This window comes from Orcinus orca, chromosome 15, assembly GCF_937001465.1.
Source record: "Orcinus orca chromosome 15, mOrcOrc1.1, whole genome shotgun sequence".
NCBI classification, from domain to species: domain Eukaryota; kingdom Metazoa; phylum Chordata; class Mammalia; order Artiodactyla; family Delphinidae; genus Orcinus; species Orcinus orca.
Window position 1 is genome coordinate 83,095,155 of NC_064573.1, and position 23,193 is coordinate 83,118,347.

At 44.3% G+C, this 23,193-nt stretch overlaps 2 protein-coding genes across 4 annotated transcripts in view; one reads left to right on the top strand and one right to left on the bottom strand.

The window, feature by feature from the left end:
- Positions 1-23,193, bottom strand: part of RILPL2 (Rab interacting lysosomal protein like 2) — a 34,099-nt gene that overhangs the window by 8,009 nt on the left and 2,897 nt on the right. The window contains exons 1-3 of one of the 3 annotated variants that reach the window (XM_004276668.4): positions 16,393-17,198; positions 8,836-8,987; positions 3,232-3,342 (exon numbers count right to left, since the gene is read on the bottom strand). In XM_004276668.4, coding sequence (XP_004276716.1) covers positions 3,232-3,342; positions 8,836-8,987; positions 16,393-16,713 — 584 coding nt within the window. In that variant the 5' untranslated portion in view covers positions 16,714-17,198. The other 2 variants (XM_049697744.1, XM_012535565.3) reach the window with 2 other exon arrangements.
- Positions 11,666-12,063, top strand: LOC117203988 (60S ribosomal protein L37-like). Its single transcript, XM_033440770.2, has one exon. It carries the CDS (start codon positions 11,706-11,708, stop codon positions 11,997-11,999), a length of 294 nt encoding a protein of 97 aa, XP_033296661.1. The 5' UTR covers positions 11,666-11,705; the 3' UTR covers positions 12,000-12,063.

Genomic DNA, 23,193 nt, shown 5'->3' on the forward strand with positions numbered 1-23,193 from the left:
AGACAGAGAAAACAATCTTATGGTGAGCAAAGGGGAAGTGGCGGGGACGGATAGATTAGGAGTTTGGGATTAATAGATACAAACTACTGTATATAAAATAGATAAACAACAAGGACCTACTGTACAGCACAGGGAACTATATTCAATATCTTGTAATAACCTATAATGGAAAATAATCTGAAAAAGAATATATATATTTGTATAACTGAATCGTTTTGCTGTATACCTGAAACTAATACAACATTATAAATCAACTGTACTACAATTTCTTTATTATTATTATTATTTTTGGGCTGCGCCACATGGCATACAGGATCTTAGTTCCCCGACCAGGGATCAAACCCGCAGCCCCTGCATTGGAAGTGTGGAGTCTTAACCACTGGACCACCGGGGAAGTCCAACTATACTTCAATTTTTAAAAAAATAATTAAGGGCTTCCCTGGTGGCACAGTGGTTGTGAGTCCGCCTGCCGATGCAGGGGACACGGGTTCGTGCCCCGGTCCGGGAGGATCCCACATGCTGCGGAGCAGCTGGGCCTGTGAGCCATGGCCGCTGGGCCTGCGCGTCCGGAGCCTGTGCTCCGCAACGGGAGAGGCCACAACGGTGAGGGGCCCGCGTACCGCAAAAAAAAAAAAATTAAAATGGTAAATTTTATGTTAGGTATGATTAAAATAAAAAATACTAAAAAAAAAAAAAAAAAGATCATTCAAACTCAGTTCTCAAAGCCCAAAGCAACTGACCATATATCGGCTAAAGCTATGCTGTCCAATACAGTGGCCACATGCCTTTTGAGCCCTTGAAACAAAACGAGTCTTTTTTTTTCTAAATTAATTAATTAATTTTATTTATTTTTGGCTGCGTTGGGTCTTCATTGCTGTGCACGGGCTTTCTCTAGTTGCAGTGAGCGGGGGCTACTCTCTGTTGCGGTGCACAGGCTTCTCATTGTGGTGGCTTCTCTTGTTGTGGAGCACGGGCTCTAGAGCGCGCGGGCTTCAGTAGTTGTGGCACACGGGCTTAGCTGCTCCGCGGCATATGTGATCTTCCCAGACCAGGGCTCTAACCCGTGCCCCCTGCATTGGCAGGCGGATTCTTAACCACTGTGCCACCAGAGAAGCCCCATAACGAGTCTTTAACTGAAATGTGCTGTCAGTGTAAAATACACATCAGATTTCAAGGGCTTACTATTTAAAAAAAAGAATGTAAAATATCTCATTAATAATGTTTTATAGTGATCACACGTTGAAATGATAATATTTTGGATGTGTTGGGTTAGTAAAATATATTATTAAAATTTAAAAAAGAGTTCCTGAGGGAATTCCCTGGCAGTCCAGTGGTTAGGACTCTGCGCTTCCACTGCAAGGGGCACGGGTTCCATCCCTGGTCGGGGTACTAAGATCCCGCATGCCACGGTACAGCCAAAAATTTTTTTAAATATATATTTCTTTTTCTAAAAAAAAAGAGTGCCTGATAAAAAAAGAAAACAACAACAGTGCTTAGTGAAGAAAAAAAAAACAATACGAGGAAACAGAATGAAGTGTTAAACAAAATATCAGTTACTATTGAAAATACATCCACAAAAGACAATATACAATTTTTAGAACATGGTAAATAAATACCCATAGGAGACTGGCTGAGGGGGAGGGGAGCTGGGAAGCAGAATGGGAATGGGGGATGGGGATAAAGAGGGAACAAATAAAACCAAGAAGAAAGGGGTCTTACGCTCACAGCGAGGTGCATTGTGCCATGAGCTGAGACTCACTAACGCAACCCTATGTTCCTGAGATCCAAAAAAGAGAAAAATAAAAATAAAATTTTCTCCTCTCTCATGAAACAAAGGCATCTTAATTAAACCTGCCCTGGAAGGTAACTCAGAATCTCTGATCCCTCAAAATTATTTCCCTGTGAAGTTGGAGTCCACGAAGTCCTTGCAATAGGTCACTGCAGCACCCCCAGCTTAAGCACCACACCTGGTGCACAATATAGACTCAGTGAGGGTTTGTTGACTGACTAATGACCGAATGAATGGAAGAAAACGAGGTCCCCTCAGCCCTCCCTGAGAGGCAGGAATAATGGAGCAAGAGCCAGATGGCGGCCTAGGACCTGATACAGCCTGCGATGGTGGGTCGTTTGGATCGTACAGTCTTTATTTTTAATCTTAAATTATTTGCCGGCATTTGGAAATCAGATTCCATGAACAAATCCGGCTTCTCGGCTTCACTCAAGAAGCGGAAGCTCTGGTAACATGTTATTCGTAGGCCAGACAGAACTGAGGGGCAACTGTCCCCTACCCCACCCCACAGCCCCATCACTCATCCACATTAAGTGCTTGGCCCCCGTAGGCTTTCTAGTTTGAGATCCCTGATCGAGGCTGTTTCTCACTTTCGATCCAAAAGACCAGGAGCTGATAAACTGTCACCAGGCTGGACATTCTCAAAGCAACCAAGGCAAACCAGCTGCTCCCTTCAGCCTGGGGTGGAGGAAAGGTGTGCCTAATTGTACTGACATCTGTAGACAGAAAAGGCACATCTCAAGGTGTGGTCCAAGGGTTCCCCACATCAGAACTGTCTGGGAATTTAGTAAAAATCCAGATTTCTGGGCCTCATCCTAGAACCAATGACTTGATATCTGAGAATCTGAATTTTAACTAGTGTCCCACACCCATGGTTTGAGGCACAGCAAGCAAAGAAACAAGGGATTAACAATGGTGCGTGAACACGAGGCGGGTATTCAGAGGACACTGCATTATGGGTCCCAGCGTTGGGAGACCCAGGGTCCTCCAAAGTTGGTGATGAACTAGCCCCCTTAAACTCCAATCATTATTGTTACTGTGTTTTTCTTGTGGTTGTAATATTATTATTATTTGGTTATTGTTATTATATCATAGGGAGGCAGTAGAGTGTAGAATCTGGATTTCCTTGGGTTCAAATCCTGACTTCACTGTTTACTATCTGTGTGACCTTGGGTACGTAACTTTACTTCTTGGTCTTTACTTCCCCATCTGTAAGTTGGGGATTGTAATTGTTCCTACCTCATAGGGTCACTGTGAAGAGTCAATGAATTAATATATGTTAAATGCTTACGCTACTGCCTGGCAGATATTATAATACTCCGGCAATGAGTTTTCATAGCAGCTGCAAGACCACCACCAGGAGAGCAGGACCTCCCCCTCTCACCCCAACTCCCTCCTTTAGTGATTATTTAGTGGCAACAGGGGGCAGCCAGGTGACTTACAGCTTCCTTATGATTGTCTCCTCCTTGTTACTGCTGGCATTGCTGGCCCTGGTAACCAGAGCATCTTTTTCTCTTCTTCCTCCTGGGCCTTCTCTTGCTGGGATCAGGCCACTAGGAAAAAGGAGACAAATAAGTGGGTTGTTTTATTGTAGATCTCTTATCTGTGCAGCTCTGAAAGTGAAGGTGCTTAATAATTATTATTATATTAATAATATTATCATTGAAATGCTACAGTTAGACATTCTGACTCAGATGATTAGAATCTTCCTTCCACCTTTCCACTGTTGACACCTCTTCTTTCTTTCCCTTGGCTAATTCCATTGGCTGGTACTTTAAGCTTCTCCAATTGCTAGAAATATAACAATGTATAAATCCTTTAACTTAACCCTTGATTTCCTAATTAGTAAAATAAGGATAATGAAAGTACCTAATTCCTAGGATTGAGGGATTAAGCGAGATAATAAATGGAATTCATTCATTCGTTCAACAAATATTATTAAGCTACAAATTGTACCAATGTATATAGATATAGCAATTAACAAAATAGATAAAATACCTTCTCTCATGCAATTTATATCCCATTGGGAAAGGAAACAGTCAAGAAACAAATAAATAAGTAAAATTTAAAAATATATAGTAAGTCAGATGGTGACAAGACCTAGATTGATATTGATCAATAAGATATTTAGGTCAGGTGACCCAAAGAGGGCCAGAGTACTTCCCTGGATTTGATGTACAGAAGTTGGAAGAAGGCTATTCTCTCTCACTTGCTGATTGCCAGCAGCCATGCTTCCTAAGATTCAGAGAAGGACTGTCTTTAATACAAAATAATAAGGCCAATAAAGAGAAGCAAAGAGGAAAGAAAGAGGCACACAGTCCCTGATTCCAACACTGAGGCCTTAGTTGCAGTTTTTTCTTTATTTCTGAGACCAGTTCCAGGATCCTTCCCAGCTATGTGACCGATAAAACTCCCTTTTGTGCTTAAGCTAGTTTGAATTGGATCTCTGTCACCTGCAACCAAAAGAAGGCTGACCACGGTGAAGTATTTAAATGTCTGACCCAGGGACTTCCTTGGTGGTCCAGTGGTTAAGAATCCGCCTTCCATGGGACTTCCCGGGTGGCGGAGTGGTTAAGAATCTGCCTGCCGATGCAGGGGACACGGGTTCAAGCCCTGGTCCGGGAAGATCCCACATGCCGTGGATCAACCAAGCCCCTGCACCACAACCACTGAGCCTGCACTCTGGAGCCTGCAAGCCACAACTACTGAGCCCCCGTGCCACAGTTACTGAAGCTCAGGCGCCTGGAGCCCGTGCTCCGCAAGAGAAGCCACCGCAATGAGAAGCCTGTGCACTGCAATGAAGAGTAGCCCCTGCTCGCCACAACTAGAGAAAGCCCGCATGCAGCAACGAAGACCCAACACAGCCATAGATAAATAAATAAATAATTTTTTAAATATTAAAAAATAATCTGCCTTCCAATGCAGGGGATGCAAGTTCGATCCCTGGTCGGGGAACTAAGATCCCACATGCCGTGGGGCAACTAAGCCAGGGCGCCACAACTAGAGAGCCCACATGCTGCAACTAAGACCTGATGCAGCCACATAAATAAATAAATAAATATTAAAAAAAAAAAAGTCTGACCCAGTAAGCTCATTAGATCCACTTAGGTATTTTGTTGTGGTACCTACTGGTAAATTTATGTCCATGCTATAGGCATCAATTTTCCCCTTACTACAGACTGAATTCATATGTTGAAGCCCTAACCCTTAATGTTATGGTATTTGAAGATGGGACTTTTGGAAGACAATTAGGTTTACATGAGGTCATGAGGGTGGGCCCTCATGATGGGATTAGTGCCCTTGTAAGAAGAGACACCAGACGGCTTGCTCTCTCATTCTCCCCACCATTTGAGGACACAGCAAGAAGGCAGCTGTCTACAAGCCAGGAGGAGCCAGAACCAACCATACTGGCACCTTGACCTTGGACTTCTAGCCTCCAGAACTGTGAGAAAAAAAATTTCTATTGTTTAAGCCACCCAGTCTCTGGTGTTTTGTTATGGCAGCTTGAGCTGACTGAGATACCCCTTTAGGTATGAATGTCAGATAGCAGAATTTACCCCTCTCTCTCTTTCTTTGCAAAGAGTGGGCTCTTATTACTTAATATTATTTCTATTTTTATTATATATATTTATTATAATAATATTCATATGAGAATCATCTAAAAATTACCTTTTCCCACTATCTACCATTACATAACACCCTAAAACTTAGTGATTTAAAACTATGATGATTTATGACTTCTCATGATGGCTCTGTTTCTTATGGTTCATTTGGTGGTTCTCCTGATGGTCTAGTTTGGGGTTCTCAACTGGCTGCATTCAGTTGGAGGATCAGCTGGGGGCTGGATGCAGCTGGGGCTGTCATATGGGGCACCTTGGTTCTTCTTCATGTGACCTCTCCATGTGACTACCTTGAGCTTCCTCATAGCATGGTGGTCTCAAGGCAGCAATCTGAGAGCACAAACATGGAAGCTGCTAGGCCTTTTAGAGCCTTAACCTAGGAAGCCAAACAGCATCACTTCTACCACATTCGATTGGTCAGAGCAAGTCATAGGGCCGTCCAGATTCAAGGGGACGGAAAATAGACTCTACCTCTACTCCGATGAGAGGAGTGGAAAAATTTCATTGGAAAAGGAATGCAGGGGGACTTCCCTTGTGGCACAGTGGTTAAGAATCCGCCTGCCAAAGTAGGGAACACGGGTTCGAGCCCTGGTCTGGGAAGATCCCACATGCCGCGGAGCTACTAAGCCTGTGTGCCACAACTATTGAGCCAGCGCTCTAGAGCTTGTGCGCCACAGCTGCTGAGCCCGTGTGCCGCAACTACTGAAGCCCGCACGCCTAGAGCCCGTGCTCCGCACAAGAGAAGACACCGCAATAAGAAGCCCGCGCACCGCAATGAAGAGTAGCCCCAGCTCGCTGCAACTAGAGAAAGCCCACGCGCAGCAACGAAGACCCAATGCAGCCAAAAATAAAATAAATAAATAAATAATTAATTAATTAAAAAAGGAATGCAGGATGGGAAAAACCGTTGTGACCATCTTTGGAAACAGTCGACCATCTCTGCTTTCAGTTAAAACTATCATTAGTATGAGCTTCGGCCTCCAAATTGATGCAGTTGCTAAGAGAACACCTCAGTTGACATTCTGGTTTCTCCAGAATATTTAACACAGGAGACTAAACAGAATCCTGCTGTCTGTCTATTGGCCTGTACCAGATGGGAAGTGCACATCTGTTGTTCTCTGGGAATTCAAAACTGGAACTAACGTGGGTTGCTTTATTCACTAGCCAGCTGCTCATGGCATCGGCAGTCTAAGAGTTCCTCTTTTTAATTAACCGTGTCTGGAGTACTTATTAAATGAGATGAAGACAGGTCTTTCCATTAACAGCGTTCCAACCTCAGCAGAAGGAAGACAATTAAATTCCTGTTGGCAGAGCTCAGCTCTTTTGGATTTAGCTTCCTAGGACATTTTTACTTTGATGCTCTCTTAATGATGCCACATTGAATGAATTTAAGGAATAATATCATTGGAGCTTTGTTTTGTTTTGAATTAGAGTATTTCCTTACTTCCAAACTTTCCGAGTCCAAATGTGGCATGATAATTAAAAGCTCAGGCTCTAATGTCAGGCTGTCTGACGCCATGTCTCAAGGTTGCCACCACCAGCCCTGGGACTTCAAGCAGGTACTTGACCTCTCTGACCCTTAGATCATCTTGGGGATAACATTACCCTAACTCATAGGCTTGCTGTGAACACTAATTGAAATGATGCTCGGGATACACTTAGCACATGGTAAGCATTGATAAATATTAGTTGGCACTACATTTTGTTTGTTTTGGTTTTTACTTTTTGGCGGCACCCTGAGGTATGTGGGATCTTAGTTCCCCCACCAGGGATCGAACCTGCGCCCCCCTGCATTGGGAGCTCGAAGTCTTAACCACTGGACCACCAGGGAAGTCCTGGCACCATGTTTTTATTCTCTTGATCTTTCCTTCTCCTGCCTCTAAGGAAACCTGCTTTGTTTAACTCAGTGTTTCCCAGAATTATTCAACCACAGAGCTCCTTTTTGCCGCACTGTGTGGCTTGTGGGAACTCAGTTCCCCGACCAGGGATTGAATCCGGGCCACAGCAGTGAAAGCGCCGAATCCTAGCCACTGGACCACCAGGGAACTCCCTAGAGCTCCCTTTTCAAGAAATACCTACATAAAGTAAACTTTGGGGAAACATGGTGCAGAAGGATAAAGTGAAGTCCAAACCTGCTATGTCAACAGCTTCCTTATTTCCTCTCTTGCTTGTCCTACAGTTCCTCCTCTACCCAGTATTATTGTGATCTTTTCTAACTTGTAATTTTTATACAATTTCAAACTTAGAGAAAAGGTGTAATACTAGTACAAAAACTTCCCATATATCTACCCAGATCCCTCAAATGCTTATCCGTGTATCTATCTACCTACCCATCCATCCATCCATCCACCTATCCACCTACCCACCCACCCATGCAACCATCTTCTCCCTGAACCACTTGAGAGTAAACTGGAGAAAAGAATCTTACCCCCTCACTCCTAAATGCTTAAGTGTCTTTCCAGAGAACACGGACATTCTCTCACATAACCAAGTCATTCAGTTATCAAAATCACCACATTGATCTTTTAAAATAGTAAATCAGACTGTGTCATTCCCTTAAGATTTCCCAAGATCTTCACATTACACTTACAATAAAACTAGAGCTCCTGGGCTTCCCTGGTGGCACAGTGGTTAAGAATCTGCCTGCCAATGCAAGGGACATAGGTTTGAACCCTGGCCTGGGAAGATTCCATATGCCATGGAGCAACTAAGCCCATGCGCCACAACTACTGAGCCTGAGCTCTAGAGACCGCAAGCCACAACTACTGAAGCCTGCGTGCCTAGAGCCCGTGCTCCGCAACAAGAGAAGCCACAACAATGAGAAGCCCATGCACTGCAATGAAGACCCAACACAGCCAAAAATAAATAAATTTATTTTTAAAAAACCCCCAAAACTAGAGCTCCTTCCTGTGTCCAAAAAGGCCACCCCTCCGTCTCTTCTGGACCGTCCTCTACCTCATATTCCAAGTTCCACCATGGTGGGCCTCTTTAATTGGCCAAATGGGTTCCTACCTCAGGGCCTTTGCGCTTCTTGTTCTACTTTTACGCAACCAAATCTTTACATGGTTGGCTGCTTCTTGTCATTCACCTCAGGGGGGTCTTCCCTGACCACCCAGTCTAAAGCAGGGCCCCCCCAGCACTCTGCTCTCTGTCATGTCACCTTGATCTACATTCTCTTCAGCATTCACCACCATTATCCTGTGTGTTCATTGCAGGCCTTCTGGCTGATTGCCTGTCTTCCCCCTAGACTAGCACGGACTTTCTGTTTTGTTCCTGCTCTACCCCCAGTGCCAGGAATAGTGTCTGGCATATAGTGGGTCTTCAATAAGTAGATTGGATGAACATAAGAACAGGTATGTAATATATCAAGGAAATCTAGGCAGTGTCTTGCTCTGCAGTGTAGGAGCCCCAGGCAGCACAGCCCACCTCTTATAGCACTGCAGCTCTTCCTGCACCACCAGCAGCTGCGACTTGAGTTTGTTGCGCTCCTGCAGCACGTCTCTCAGCTCCTGTAGAGTAAAGCGTGGTCGGTTGGGATCTGTCAGGTCAACCACCATTTTGTCTGGTCCCAGGTTCATCTGTAAGAAAAGATATCACTTATACAGTTTCCCTCATGAGCATGGACTGTCCATCCTAGAAAGGAAACTTCTCTTGTTCTGTTACTACTCCCAGGGATCCGATGAGATGAGACGTTGCCTGTTGGAAGTGTTTGGTTGATGGTAAAGAGGCAAGAATTTCAAGTACCATTCTCCAAGAAAGGAGCCAGGGCTCCTTGGAGAAAAGCTGAGTCCAGGGCTGGAACAGGGAAAGTCCAAGTTGAGTCTGGAACATTCCATTGTGTAAGGGATGGAGACAGATCAAAAGGACACAGTTTGAAGGCACTCCTACTGGCCAAACTGAACGACTTGAGTATCCGCGTGAATAGTAACAGGAATGGATAGTAACCCATTAAATAAAAACAGGATTCAGGAATCCATACTTAAAATTTTTAATTTAGGGAATTCCCTGGTGGTCCAGTGGTTAGGACTCCAAGCTTCCACTGCGAGGGGCATGGGTTCAATCCCTGGTCGGGGAACTAAGATCCCACATGCTGAGTGGCGTGGCCAAAAAAATAAAATAAATAAAAATTTAAATTTAAATTAATTAACTAATTAATGGGGATGTAATGGCTAATCTTATGTGTCAACTTGACTGGGCTAAGGGATGCCCAGACAGCTGGTTAACCCATTATTTCTGGGTGTGTCTGTGAAGGTGTTTCTGGAAGAGATTAGCATTTGACTTGGTGACCTGAGTACAGCAGAGGCTCCTCCCCAGTGTGGGTGGGCTTCATCCAATCCATTGAGGGCCTGAATAGAACAAAAAGGTGGAGAGAGGGTGAATTCACTCCCTGCTTGAGCAGGACATCCTTCTTCTCCTGCCCTTGGACAGTGCACATCAACCCTCCTGGTTCTTGGGCTTTTGGACCTAGACCAGGACTTATGCCATCAGCCCCCTGACACAAGCCTTCTGACTTGGACTGAATTACACCACCGGCTTTCCTTATTCTACAGTTTGCAGGCAGCAGATTGTGGGTCTTCTCGGCCTCCATAACCACGTGAGCCGATTCCTATGATAAATAATTTCATCTGTGTCTATATCTACATCTATATCACCTATTGTTCTATTTCTCTGGAGAACTCGGACTAATACCAGAAAGGAGGAGGGGGATCTGTACTTTACAGAAGAATGCCAATTAATAAGTGTAGAAGATGATAGAGTCAGAAAATCATCCTTTTGCAACCAACGCAGTAATAATTGATTCAGGCAAGACTAATGAATGGACCTAAAACTTTGGGGTAAAAGTTTGTTGAGGAACAGGATATTTCACAGTTTCAAAGTACTTTCCCATAGGCTACTTATGCATTACAAAGGGAACAAAGACACCCTTACAGTGCAGAAATCTTGCAGACACCACCTTAACCAAGTGATAGAAGTTATCATCGCCAATAACGACAAACTGAATCAGGTGCCTCCTGATATGAGGCACCGAGAAGGACACAGCACACTTAAGTGGTATCCCCGCTAAACATGTATAACTTGAATCTAACCATGAGGAGACATCAGAACAAGCCCAAGTTGAAGGACATTCTACAGACTAACTGATATACAATCTTCAAAAAATGTCAAGGTCATGAAAGACAAGGAAAAGCTGAGGAACTGTTCCAGACTAAAGCTGACTAAAGAGATATGTCCTAAAGGTGCCGTATAACCCTGCATTGGATCTTGCATCAGAAAAAAAAAATGCGATAAAGGATATTATTATGAATTTTGAATAGGGATGGCCTATTAGATCTTAGTATTCTACCAACTCTTCCCCCGAACTCAATTATTTATTGTGGCTATGTAACAACATGTCTTAGGAGATACACGCTGAAGTATTTAGTATTTAGGGTGAAAGAGCCTAATCTTTTACTAACTCTGCAGCTAACATAACGTCTGAAGAGTCTGAGCAAATAAATAATATAGAGACATACATATTTGTTAAATATGAGTACACATGTGCATATTCACATGTAGGTATATGTGTGTATATAATACTTCAGTGTGTATCTCTTAAGACATAGTATACACACACACAAACACATATATACATACACCTGAATATAACACCTGAATTGAGGTGAAGGGTATACAAGTGTTCATTGTACTTATCTTGCAACTCTTCCATAGGTTTGACATTTTTTCAAGCTAAAGTTAAAATAAAGCAAGTATTTGAAAACAACCTAAATGTCCATTAGCAGAAGTCTAGTTAAACAAACTAAGGCACAACCACACTCTGGAATATTCTACAGGTGACAAAGAGAATAAGCCACACTATAAAGAGAAATGCAATAGTGACCACATTCCTCTTCTCGGATTGATAAACATCAGCGTGTTTGAAAACACACTGTGTTGTAAAAGCTGTGGGGAAACCAGTTCCTTCACCGATTGCAGAGGGAGCCAATCTCTTTAACCCCTTTGGAGTGCAACTTGACAATACTTATTAAACCTTCCAATGTAGGGGACTTCCCTTCCCTGGTGGCGCAGTGGTTGAGAATCCGCCTGCCAATGCAGGGGACACGGGTTCGAGCCCTGATCCGGGATGAGCCCACGTGCCGCGGAGCAACTGAGCCTGTGCGCCACAGCTACTGAGCCTGCGCTGTAGAGCCCGCGAGCTGCAACTGCTGAAGCCCACACACCTAGAGCCTGTGCTCCGCAACAAGAGAAGCCACCACAATAAGAAGCCCGAGCTCGTTGGTCTCGGAGGCAGAAGCGAGATGACGAAGGGAACGTCCTCGTTTGGAAAGCGTCGGAATAAGACGCACACGTTGTGCCGCCGCTGTGGCTCTAACGCCTACCACCTTCAGAAGTCGACCTGTGGTAAATGTGGCTACCCTGCCAAGCGGAAGAGGAAGTATAACTGGAGTGCTAAAGCTAAAAGACGAAATACCACCGGGACTGGTCGAATGAGGCACCTAAAAATTGTATACCGCAGATTCAGGCATGGATTCCGTGAAGAAACAACACCTAAACCCAAGAGGGCAGCTGTTGCAGCATCCAGTTCACCTTAAGGATTTCAATTATTAGTCACGCAATAAATGTTCTGGTTTTGAAAAAAAATAAAAAAAATAAGAAGCCCGTGCACCACAACGAAGAGTAGCCCCCACTCGCCTTAACTAGAGAAAGCCCGCACACAGCAATGAAGACCCAATGCAGCCATTAATTAATTAATTAAAAAAAAAAAACTTCCAATGTGGCTTTCCTTTGACCCAGTGAATCTACTTCCCCTAGATACTGAGGGGGCCAACTGCTATAGGTCAGAGTAATTCACTGTTGCATGGGGTCGGAGCAAACGATTGGAAAATGAAGGTCTTTTGATAGGAAACTTGTTAAAGCAGAGATTCTGAACCTTTTTTTTTTTGTGCCGTGGACCCTTACGGCAGCCTGGTAAAGCCCACGTGGATTTCATCTCAAAATACTGATTTTAAATATATAAAGGGCATAGAATTACAAGAAAACCAACTAAGATAACACACTCATCAAAATCTTCTAAAAATAAATTTGTGATTCCTAGACCTGCTTCTTTATTAAATAACACGATGTAGCCAAGGTCTAATAAGATACAGAAGGAAAACAAAGTTTTGAGTTCTGCACTACACTGTAATGGGATATGAAAACATCTGTGATTTCCACTGGTGATTGTCACAGATACTGCTAATATTACTGTGGTTTGTTGTCTATAGTCATAATTGAAGAAAGTGTTATATTTCAGATGGAGGTTGGTGAAAATAAAAATACAATTTCTTCTCATGCAAGTTCATAGATTTTGCGGATTAGAATCATGGTCCTCTTGGGGGGTTCCAAAAACTCCAAGTTAAGAACCCTCACGTTGAGCAATTGATAACACTGTACGGTGGAAGTTTTCAAAAGCCATTAAAAGGTGAGGAAGCTCTTTATATTCTGATTTAGTACAACTTTCATGCCATGTTAAGTGAAAATAAGCAAGAGGCAGAACGGGGTATATATTATAATACCATTTGTGTGAATAATGGAAAAATATATTCATATCTGCTTGTGTTTGCACAAAGTATCTCTGGATACTTTAAGAAACTGATCATTTTAATTTTTTCTAGGGAGGGGAAGTGGTGGCTAGGGGTGGAGAGAGATGGGGAGGGAGCTTTTCCAAGGCAAACACTTTTGTAACACGTGAATTTTGAACTTAAATTTTTTAAAAAGAAAGGAAACAAACTATTCTCATACCCATTGTGATGGCTACTGTAATCAAACAAACAAATCAGAAAGTAAGTGTTGGCAAGGATGTGGAAACATTGGAACTCTTGTGCATTCCTGGTAGGAATGTAAAATGGTGTGGTCACTATGAAAAACTGAATGGCAGATCCTTTAAAAATTAAAAATAGAATTATCATGTGATGCAGCAATTCCACTTTTGGGTATATACCCCAAAGTCTTGAAAGCAGGGACTTAAAGAGAGATTTATGGATCCACGTTCAGAGCAAAATTATTCACACAAATCAAGAGGTGGAAGCAACCCAAGTGTCCATCAACAGATAAACAAACTGTGGTGGATCCATACAATGGAATAGTATTCAGCCTTAGAAAGGAAGGAAATTCTGACACATGCCACAACATGGAAGAACCTTGAGGACATTAAGTGAAATAAGCCAGTGGCAAAAGGACAAAGATTATCCGACTCTACTTATATGAAGTACCTAGAATAGGTAAATCCATATAGACAGAAAGTAGAACAGTAGTTACCAGAGGCCTGAGGGAGAGGGGGCATTTGGAGTTAGTGTTTAGTGGGTACAGAGTTTCAGTTTTGCAAGACAGGAGTTTTAGAGAGGATGGTGGCGATGGTTGCATAATAATGGCTGTGAAAGTACTTAAGGCCACTGAACTCTGCACTTAAAAAGATGGTAACTTTTATGTCTACCGCAACTAAAAATGGTAACTAAAAAAAACAAGAAAGAAAGAAACACTAGGGCATATTTTTATAAACTGTCTAGTGACACTAAATATTCATTTTCTCTGCCTTTTGCCCCACCCCTGTTCTTAAGACTACAGTTTGGGAGGAAAACGTGCCAGCTCATCCACTGGCTGACAAGCTTGTCCGCTATGCCCCAGACAGGAAATGACCCGGCCCCCGTGCAGACCACACTGTTCATGGTCCATGACGGGGCTTCCTCCATATCCTTGTGCCTGGAGCTGGAGGTGACAGGAAAAGAGCACAGAATGTGAGCTGAGGGATCTTAGGCAAGTCATTTAACTGCTCTTGAATCTCAAAAGTCAGGCTACTAATCATGACACTCAACCATCTCATATGACGGATACTAAAGAAGAACCTTATCTACAAATATAATTGTCACCGTGAGCAATGAGTAGGTGAAATAAAAGAGTACCAAGGAAGCTACCAGAAACCTTCACTCTTCCCTATGAGTTTCAGCCACCCAGTTCCTGCTGTCCTTTCATGGCATACTTCTCAGTTTGTAATCCTGTAGTCTAGTTTTGGAGGTCTGTGTGTCTTGCCTCTCCCACTAGATGTGAAGCTCCGTGAAGGCAGGGACCTTGTCTAATTTAGTGCCATAGCTCCAGAGCCCACACAGTGCAGTCACTCATCAAATGTTACTACAAGAAAGGTCATAGGTCTGTATTTTAGTACAGTGTGGTTATGACTAGCATCTCTGAGCTCAAATCCTGCCTCCACCTCTTACTTGTTAAGTCCTCAGGCAAATTACTTAACTGTTCTATGCCTCCATTTCTGTAAAATGGGAATAATAATAGTATGAGGATTAAATGAGATAATCCCCTTGGGGCAGTTTTTTTTTTTTTAACTATAGCTGGAAATTCACTAGTGAGTCATGATATTAATTCAGTGAGTTGCAAAATAATTTAAAAATTCACAAAAATAGAATAGGAAAGTATGACTGTACATCATGTTTAGTAAGGGAGAGTTAGGGTAAATTGTTGAAACTTCTGTTTCATCAATACTGGATATCAACGTAAAATGTAATTTTGTAAAATGGGGGTATAACATATATACAGAAAAATGCACTAATCTTGAGTTTATAGCTTGACAATTTTTACCATATGTGTACACCCATGTAACCACACCTGGATTAATTCTCTATAAATGTCCCTCCTGCCCCCCCCCCCCCCGCATTCTCCTATCCCAGGGCTACCATCAACCTGTCTTCTATAAGTAAAGATTAGTTTGCCTGTTCTTGAATTCCACGTGCAGGACGCTCTCTTTTGTACCTGGCTTCTGTCTCTCAATGTAGTATCTGTAGGATTCATCCATACAGTTGTGTGTATCACTACTCTGCTCTTTTTCATTGTTGTGTAGTATCCCATCATATGAATGCACCACAATTTTAAAAATGTATTCCTCTTTTCCATTTAGATTGTTTCCAGTTTGGCACAATTATGAATAAAGCTGCTCTGATTTTTTTTTTTTTTCGGTACGCGGGCCTCCCACTGCCGTGGCCTCCCCCGCTGCGGAGCACAGGCTCTGGACGGGCAGGCCCAGCGGCCATGGCTCACGGGCCCAGCCGCTCCGCAGCACGTGGGACCCTCCCGGACCGAGGCACGAACCCGCGTCCCCCGCATGGGCAGGCGGACTATCAACCACTGCGCCACCAGGGAAGCCCTCTTTTTTTTTTTTTAATTAATTTTTGGCTGAGTTAGGTCTTTGTTGCTGTGTGCGGGCTTTCTCGAGTTGCGGTGAGTGAGGGCTACTCTTCGTTGCGGTGCGCGGGCTTCTCATTGCAGTGTCCGTTCTTGTTGCAGAGCACGGGCTCTAGGCGTGCGGGCTTCAGCAGTTGTGGCTCACAGGCTCTAGAGCGCAGGCTCAGTAGTTGTGGCGCACGGGCTTAGTTGCTCCGTGGCATGTGGGATCTTCCCGGACCAGGGCTCGAACCCGTGTTCCCTGCATTGGCAGGCGGATTCTTAATCACTGCGCCACCAGGGAAGCCCTGAATATTCTTATATGTATCTTTTTGTGGTCATAAGTACTAATTTCTCTTTAGTTAAAAAGCATTTCTTACTCTAGGTCAAAGTTTCTCAAAGTGTGAAACCTGGACCAAGAGAATCAGCATCATCTTGGAACTTGTGAGAAATGCAGATTCTCAGGTCCCATTGCAGACCTACTGAGTCAGAAACTCTGCAGCTGGGGCCGGGCAATCTGTGTTTTAACGAACACTCAAGGTGATTTTGATGGCTGCTAAAGCTTGAGAGCCACTGCTCAAGGTTCTGGTCAAAAATGCAGGAAGCCGCTGCTTTAGAACACACTCGGCACAGGGGCCAGCACCGAGCAAGTGCTCGATTAATGTTAACCATCTTAACGCTTCTAATCTGAGGACTGCATACTCTCAGTGATTTGTTTTGAGGGGCTTGGATGTTCAAGAGAAGAAAGCGTCCCCCCTGCCAGTGGCCGCTCCCAGCACTCACCTCCCTGCCGGCCGCCGAGCTCTCTCTCCGCAGCCCCTCCACCTCCTTCCGGAGGTTGTCCCGCTCCATTCTTAGCTCTTCCACCGTCAGGCTGCCCTCATTCACCAGCGTCTCCAGCATCTCCAGGACGCGGACGATCTTGAACTGCAGCTGTGTCACCCGGGGGTCGCTGCCCAGGGCCATCAGCTCGCGGCCCATCACGTAGGAGATGTCATATACGTCCTCGGCGGTCAGCTGGAAGGGGCTCTTGCCCAGGGCCCCCTCGGGCCCAGCCTCGCCCCCCTCCTCCTCTTCCTCCTCTCGCAAAGTGGGCTCCTCCATGGCCGACCAGACCCCTGCAGCCTCCGGAGCTGCTGCTTTCTCGGAGTCTCCGAATGTCCAGCTTCCTCCCGGCACGGAAAACTTTCCGCGGGTCAGTGGACCCTGCCTGTTCAGGGCGGGGCAGGCGCAGCCAATCAGCGCAGCCGAGGGGTGGGCCCGGAGAGGGGCTGTAGGAGGAGGCCACGCAGGGCAGATCTCAGGCCAGGACTCCCGGTGCACCGTCCCAGCGGAGGCCCGTGCTGGAGTGCGGCCTCCAGGTTGTGGTTGGGGCACGAAAGGACAAGGGAAAGGGAGGGCCGCCGCGAAGAGGAACAGAGAGGTTAAGGGGTGACAGTGATCGCTCCCAGCCCGAGAGCTGTTGCAGATGAGGAGGGGCAGCGACCCCAGCTCCGCCCTTGGTGACAGTCACCGCAGAAGCCCGGTGTCCACGGAGACAGGGGCGGAGTTTCCACCGCATTCTGGGAAGGAGGCTAAAAAGCACACAACTCTTCCCTTTCTGCACTCAGGTGTTCCAGCCATAGAATTTGCATGGTACGGGGAGGCAGATCCGGTCTCTGAGAATATTTCCTGAAGCGTGCGGCAAAGCAGAAAACAGCAGTTGGTGGCAGCGCGCGGGAGTCTAGTGGTCTGTGTTGCGCAGAGCTTCCAGGCCTATGGTCACCGGGACCGGCGGCATCTGACCCTCAGTTAAATGGAGATTCCCTGCGCTATGCACCTGGCTCTATCCTGGGTTCCTCCACTTGACCAGCGTGTGGCCTTTGCAAGTTACTTAAGTCCTCCGAGCCTCACTTTACTCCTGGGTAAATAACCGTACCTACGGAGTAGGGTCGTTGTGAGGAATATATGAGATCATGAGACAATGACTGTGACAAAAAGCGCTTAGGAAAGGCTCAAAAAATATTAGCGGGTATTCTGGATTCTTCCCTCCAACAAACACTAAGCTTGTGTGCCAGGCGCTTGGCACTTGGGTTGGGAAGGGAGGAGTAATAGATAAGACAAAAATCACCGCTTCGAAATTAGAAAACATTCTGCAGCTACACAGGGTATGACTGAGAATATTAGCAGTGTGGATTACAAAACGGGTTATTTTAGATTTAATTCAGGGTTTGTAATAGTCATAGGCAGACAATCCAGCAATGGAGCTTGTCTTTCCCAGGAACGTATTGGCAGTTTTCTTCGTGGTAGGTGTACCAGATTTTCTCCACAGTGAAGCTGTGGAGTCAAAATGGAGAGTGGACAAGGATAAAACAAACAAACAAAAAAGCAAACAAACAAAACAGACACTAATTTCAGATGGTACAATGGTACAATGTTTTAATGATCAAACAAGGCCCCGGGCAAGGGCTCAGTAATCCATTAGTCACAGACCTGAGGACACCCTGTGATTAAATATGGAGAAATATTAGGCTTACCATAAGTATAATATGGCATATCCATACAATGGACTATTATTCACTCATAAAAAGGAATGAAGGAATAGAGGGTCCAGAAAGAAACCCTCACAAACACGGTCAAATTATTTTCAACAAGGGTGCCAAGACTGTTCATTGGGGAAAGGATAGTTTTTTCAACAAATGGTGTTGGGAAAATTGGATACCCACATGCAAAAGTGTGACGTACCTTACCTTACACCATATACAAAAATTAACTCAGAATGGATCAAAGGCCTAAAGCTACAAAACTCTAAGAAGAAAACATAGTGGAAAAGCTTTATGTCAATGGATTTGGCAATGAGTTTTTAAAAAACACAGAAAAAGAAACAAAAGAAAAAAATAGATAAACTGGACTACATTGATGAAATAAAATTTATATTTTAAGGCAGGACAAGAAAATGTAAACATAAAATTCTCTCTCTGTACATTTGGGCCTCCTCCCTCCCTCTCTCATGTGCAATGTACATTTGCATTATACATTAACCAGACCTCCTCAAAGGTGGGAATGCCTGCTTGACCACAAAGGTCAACTTTTTTTTCCCTTTCTTCTGATGCTAGCAATGTAACCGCTTAAAAGATTAGCACTCTTTCCAAACTCTGTAGGGAGTCATGGTGACTTAATTGCTTGCTTACCTGGACTCTGTATCTTTGGTGAAGTTTATGTAAAATGTCTGTATGTCATTTTGATGTATGATCCTTTGTCTCAAAAAGGCTTATGACTGTGTCTTTGACTTCTAATAGGCAGAACAGTTCTCAGAGCTTCTGAGAGTCTGTCTCTTGGGTTATAATCCTCAGTTTGACTTAAGTAAAATTATCTTTTGGGACTTCCTTGGTGGTCCAGTGGTAAAGAATCCACCTTCCAATGCAGGGGACGTGGGTTCGATTTCTGGTCGGGGAACTGAGCCCGCGCGCCACAACTATTGAGCTCACGCGCCTCAACGAGAGAGCCCGCGTGCCGGAAACTACAGAGCTCACGCGCTCTGGAGCCGGAGCACCACAACTAGAGAGAGAAAACCCGCACACCACAACTAGAGAGAAGCCTGTGCACTGCAACAAAAGCTCCCGCATGCCTCAGCGAAGATCCCATGTGCCACAACTAAGACCCGATGCAGCCAAAAAAGTAAAAAATAAATAAATTGGGGACTTCCTTGGTGGCGCAATGGTTAAGAATCCGCCTGCCAATGCAGGAGACACGGGTTTGAGCCCTGGTCGGGGAAGATCCCATATGCCGCGAGCAACTAAGCCACAACTACTGAGCCTGCGCTCTAGAGCCCATGAGCCACAACTACTGAGCCCGCGAGCCACAACTACTGAAGCCTGCGTGCCTAGAGCCCGTGCTCCGCAACAAGAGAAGCCACCGAAATGAGAAGCCCACGCACTGCGACGAAGAGTAGCCTCTGCTCACCGCAACTAGAGAAAGCCCGCGCACAGCAACGAAGACCCAACACAGCCATAAAAAAAAAAAAAAAAAAAATCCTGCAGCTGCAACCAAGACCCGATGCAGCCAAAAATAAATAAATAAATACTAAAAAAAAAATCAATCTATGTAATCCACCATATTAACAGGCTACAGAATCCACAAAAAAACTACTAGAGCTAATAAATGAGCTCAAGGTTGCAGCATACAAGATCAATATAAAATATCAATTGCATTTCTTTTTCTTTTTGGCCACACTTTACGGCATGTGGGATCTTAGTTTCCCAACCAGGGATCAAACCTGCGTCCCCTGCAGTGGAAGTGCAGAGTCTGAACCACTGGACTGCCAGGGAAGTCCCTGCAGAGCAGAAATTGAGACACAGACGTAGAGAACAAACGTATGGACACCAGGGGGGAAAGCGGCATGGGAGTGGGGGTGGTGTGATGAATTGGGCGATTGGGATTGACATGGATACACTGATGTGTATAAAATGGATGACTAATAAGAACCTGCTGTATAAAAAAATAATAAGAAGAAGAAAAAAATAAATAAAATGAAAAATAGAATTATCATATGATCCAGCAACACCACTTTGGGGTACATATCCAAAAGAATTGAGAGCAGGGTGTCAAAGAGATATTTGCACACTCATGTTCATAGTAGCATTATTCACAATAGCCAAAAGGTGGAAGTTACCCAAATGTCCATCCACAGATGAATGGATAAAAAAAATGTGGTGTATACATACAATGGAATATTAATCAGCCTTAAAAAGGAAGGAAATTCTGACACATGCCACAACATCGATGAACCTTGAGAACATTATGCTAAGTGAAATTAAGCCAGTCACCAAAAGATAAATACTACATGATTTCACTTATATGAGATATCTAGTGTACAAACTCATAGAAACAGAAAGTAGAATGGTGGTTGCCAGGGGCTGGGGGGAGGGGGGAATGGAGGGTTGTTGTTTAGTGGGTATAGAGTATCAGTTCTGTAGGGTGAAAAAGTTTTGGAGTTTGGTTGCACAACAATATGAATGTACTTAACACTACTGAACTGTACACTTAAAAATGGTTAAGGTTGTAAAATAAATTTTATCTTATGTGTACTTTACCAGTTTTCCTTCTTTTAACATGTGAGGAAACTCTATGGGGTGATGAAAATGTGCTACATCTTGATCTTGGTGAAGGTCACATGAGTACATACATAGGTGAAATATTGCGGAACTGTATGCTTAACACTGTGTATTTCCTTTAGGTAAATTATACCTCAGTAAAGTGCTGGTAAGGAGATAAGGAATGAAGCACTGACAGATGCTACAGTGTGGATGAATCTTGAAAACATTTTACTGAGTGAAAGAAGCCAGCCACAAAGGCCACCTATTGTATGATTCCATTTATATGAAATGTGCACAACAGCGTATCCATAGAGATAGAAAGTAGATTAGTGGTTGTCTAGAGCTGGGGGAGGGGGAGGGGGAGTACGTGCTAATGCAGACAGGGCTTCTTTTTGGGGTGATGAAAATGTTCTAAAATTAGATTGTGGTGATGGTTGCACAACTCTGTGAATAGACTAAAAACCACCGAACATTGTTGGAATGTAGCCTTCGCAGAGCAATGCTTATCAGAAAGAATTTAATGTTGCTGCATTTATTTTTTACCATCAGGATCCCCAGCCACCACTGCTGGTATGAATCTCTTCTGCACCACTGTCCTTTTCAAAAGTTCCTTCTGACTTGAAATTTCTCTAGAAATTGATCCTCTAAGGCACCATATCTTCCTTCCTTCTTTGTTACACAGTGAAACCTGGTAAATCGCACTTTAAAAAAGTCAAAGTGTCTTCCATTGAGTAACTAGGATTTTGATATTAAAAAAAAAGATTCTTTTGTTCATTCATTTGACAACTTATTTACTGAGCGCCTACTATGTGCCAGGGCTGTAAAGTAGTAGCCAACAGGGCTGTGGAGTTAAGTAGTTTTGACTTGAACCTCACAATTGTTACTTCCTGGTACATAAATTTGATCAAATTCTCTAATCTCCAAATCCCCATTTCCTACAGTCAACTTGGAAAAATAAAAGTATTCCCCAAAACTGGTGTGAGGATTAGACGAGATAATTTGTGAAGAGTGCCTCATCCAGTGTCCAGCACATCATAAGCATCAATGGACACTGGTTGTTATTATCAAGTGTTAATGATTTTAACTCTTAGATCCCTCATAGAATTGGACAATCTGTTGGTAGATAATCATGACCCTTCTCTCTCCGTTGGGAAATTATGAAAACAATTCTGAATTACAGCTGTTAAAAAACAAAATTCGGGACTTCCCTGGTGGTCCAGTGGGTAAGACTCCATGCTCCCAGTGCAGGGGGCCTGGATTCGATCCCTGGTCGGGGAACTAGATCCCGCATGCATGCCGCAAGTAAGAAGTCTGCATGTCGCAACTAAAGATCCCGCATGCCACAATGAAGATCCCGTGAGCCACAACTAAGACCTGGAGCAGACTAAATTAAAAAAAATAATAAATAAATATTTTAAATTTATTTATTTTAGTTTTGTCTGCACTGGGTCTTTGTTGCTGCGCGTGGGCTTTCTCTAGTTGCGGCGAGCGGGGCTGCTCTTCCTTGCGGTGCTCAGGCTTCTCATTGCGGTGGCTCATCTTGTTAAGGAGCATGGGCTCTAGGCGCGCGGGCTCAGTAGTTGTGGCTTGTGGGCTCTAGAGTGCAGGCTCAGTAGTTGTGGCGCATGGGTTTAGGTGGTTTGCGGCATGTGGGATCTCCCCAGAACAGGGCTTGCACCCGTGTCCCCTGTATTGGCAGGCAGATTCTTAACCACTGCACTAGGGAAGCCCCTAAATAAATATTAAAAAAAAAATTCAACTGAGTATATTTGAAGATCTCCTTGGCTTTATTTGACGATTCATGAATTGGGCAGCATCTCATCTAGCAAGTAGAAAAGAGCTTCAGAGGAGCTGTACAAATGGAAGGTTTTTAAAGGCAGAAAAGGGGGATAAGACAAGGAAGTCATAAACAAAAGAAAGGATTATTTCAGGTAAGGTCGCCTTCCCTTGGGGGTAAAGGTGGGGAGTCCATCAAGCAGATTACCTCACTAGGGATGATCAGGAAATTCCAGATTGATTGGTTTAAAATTCCACCCCTGGGAGAGGCTGAAATTGAAGTTATATATTAAGGGCTTAGCACAAGTGATTCCATTTGGGGCCGGTTTCTTTTTTCACCCAGCAGAGGTTCTTAAAGTGTGTTTCCGAGACCAGCAGCATCAGCATCACCTGGAAACTTTTCAGAAATGCAAATTCTTGACCCACTGAATCAGAAACTTTAGGGGTGGGCCTCAGCAATCTGTTTTTTTTTTTTTTTCGGTACACGGGCCTCTCACTGCTGTGGCCTCTCCCGTTGCAGAGCACAGGCTCCGGACGCGCAGGCTCAGCGGCCATGGCTCACGGGCCCAGCCGCTCCGCGGCATGTGGGATCTTCCCGGACCGGGGCACGAACCCGCGTCCCCTGCATTGGCAGGCGGACTCTCAACCACTGCACCACCAGGGAAGCCCCAATCTGTGTTTTAACAAGCACTCTAGGTAATTCTGATGCACATGCACCCTGAAATTTGAAAAA

Excerpts from the sequence above, each read along its gene's own strand:
- LOC117203988 (XM_033440770.2), top strand. The coding sequence starts at position 11,706 with ATGACGAAGGGAACGTCCTCGTTTGGAAAGCGTCGGAATAAGACGCAC.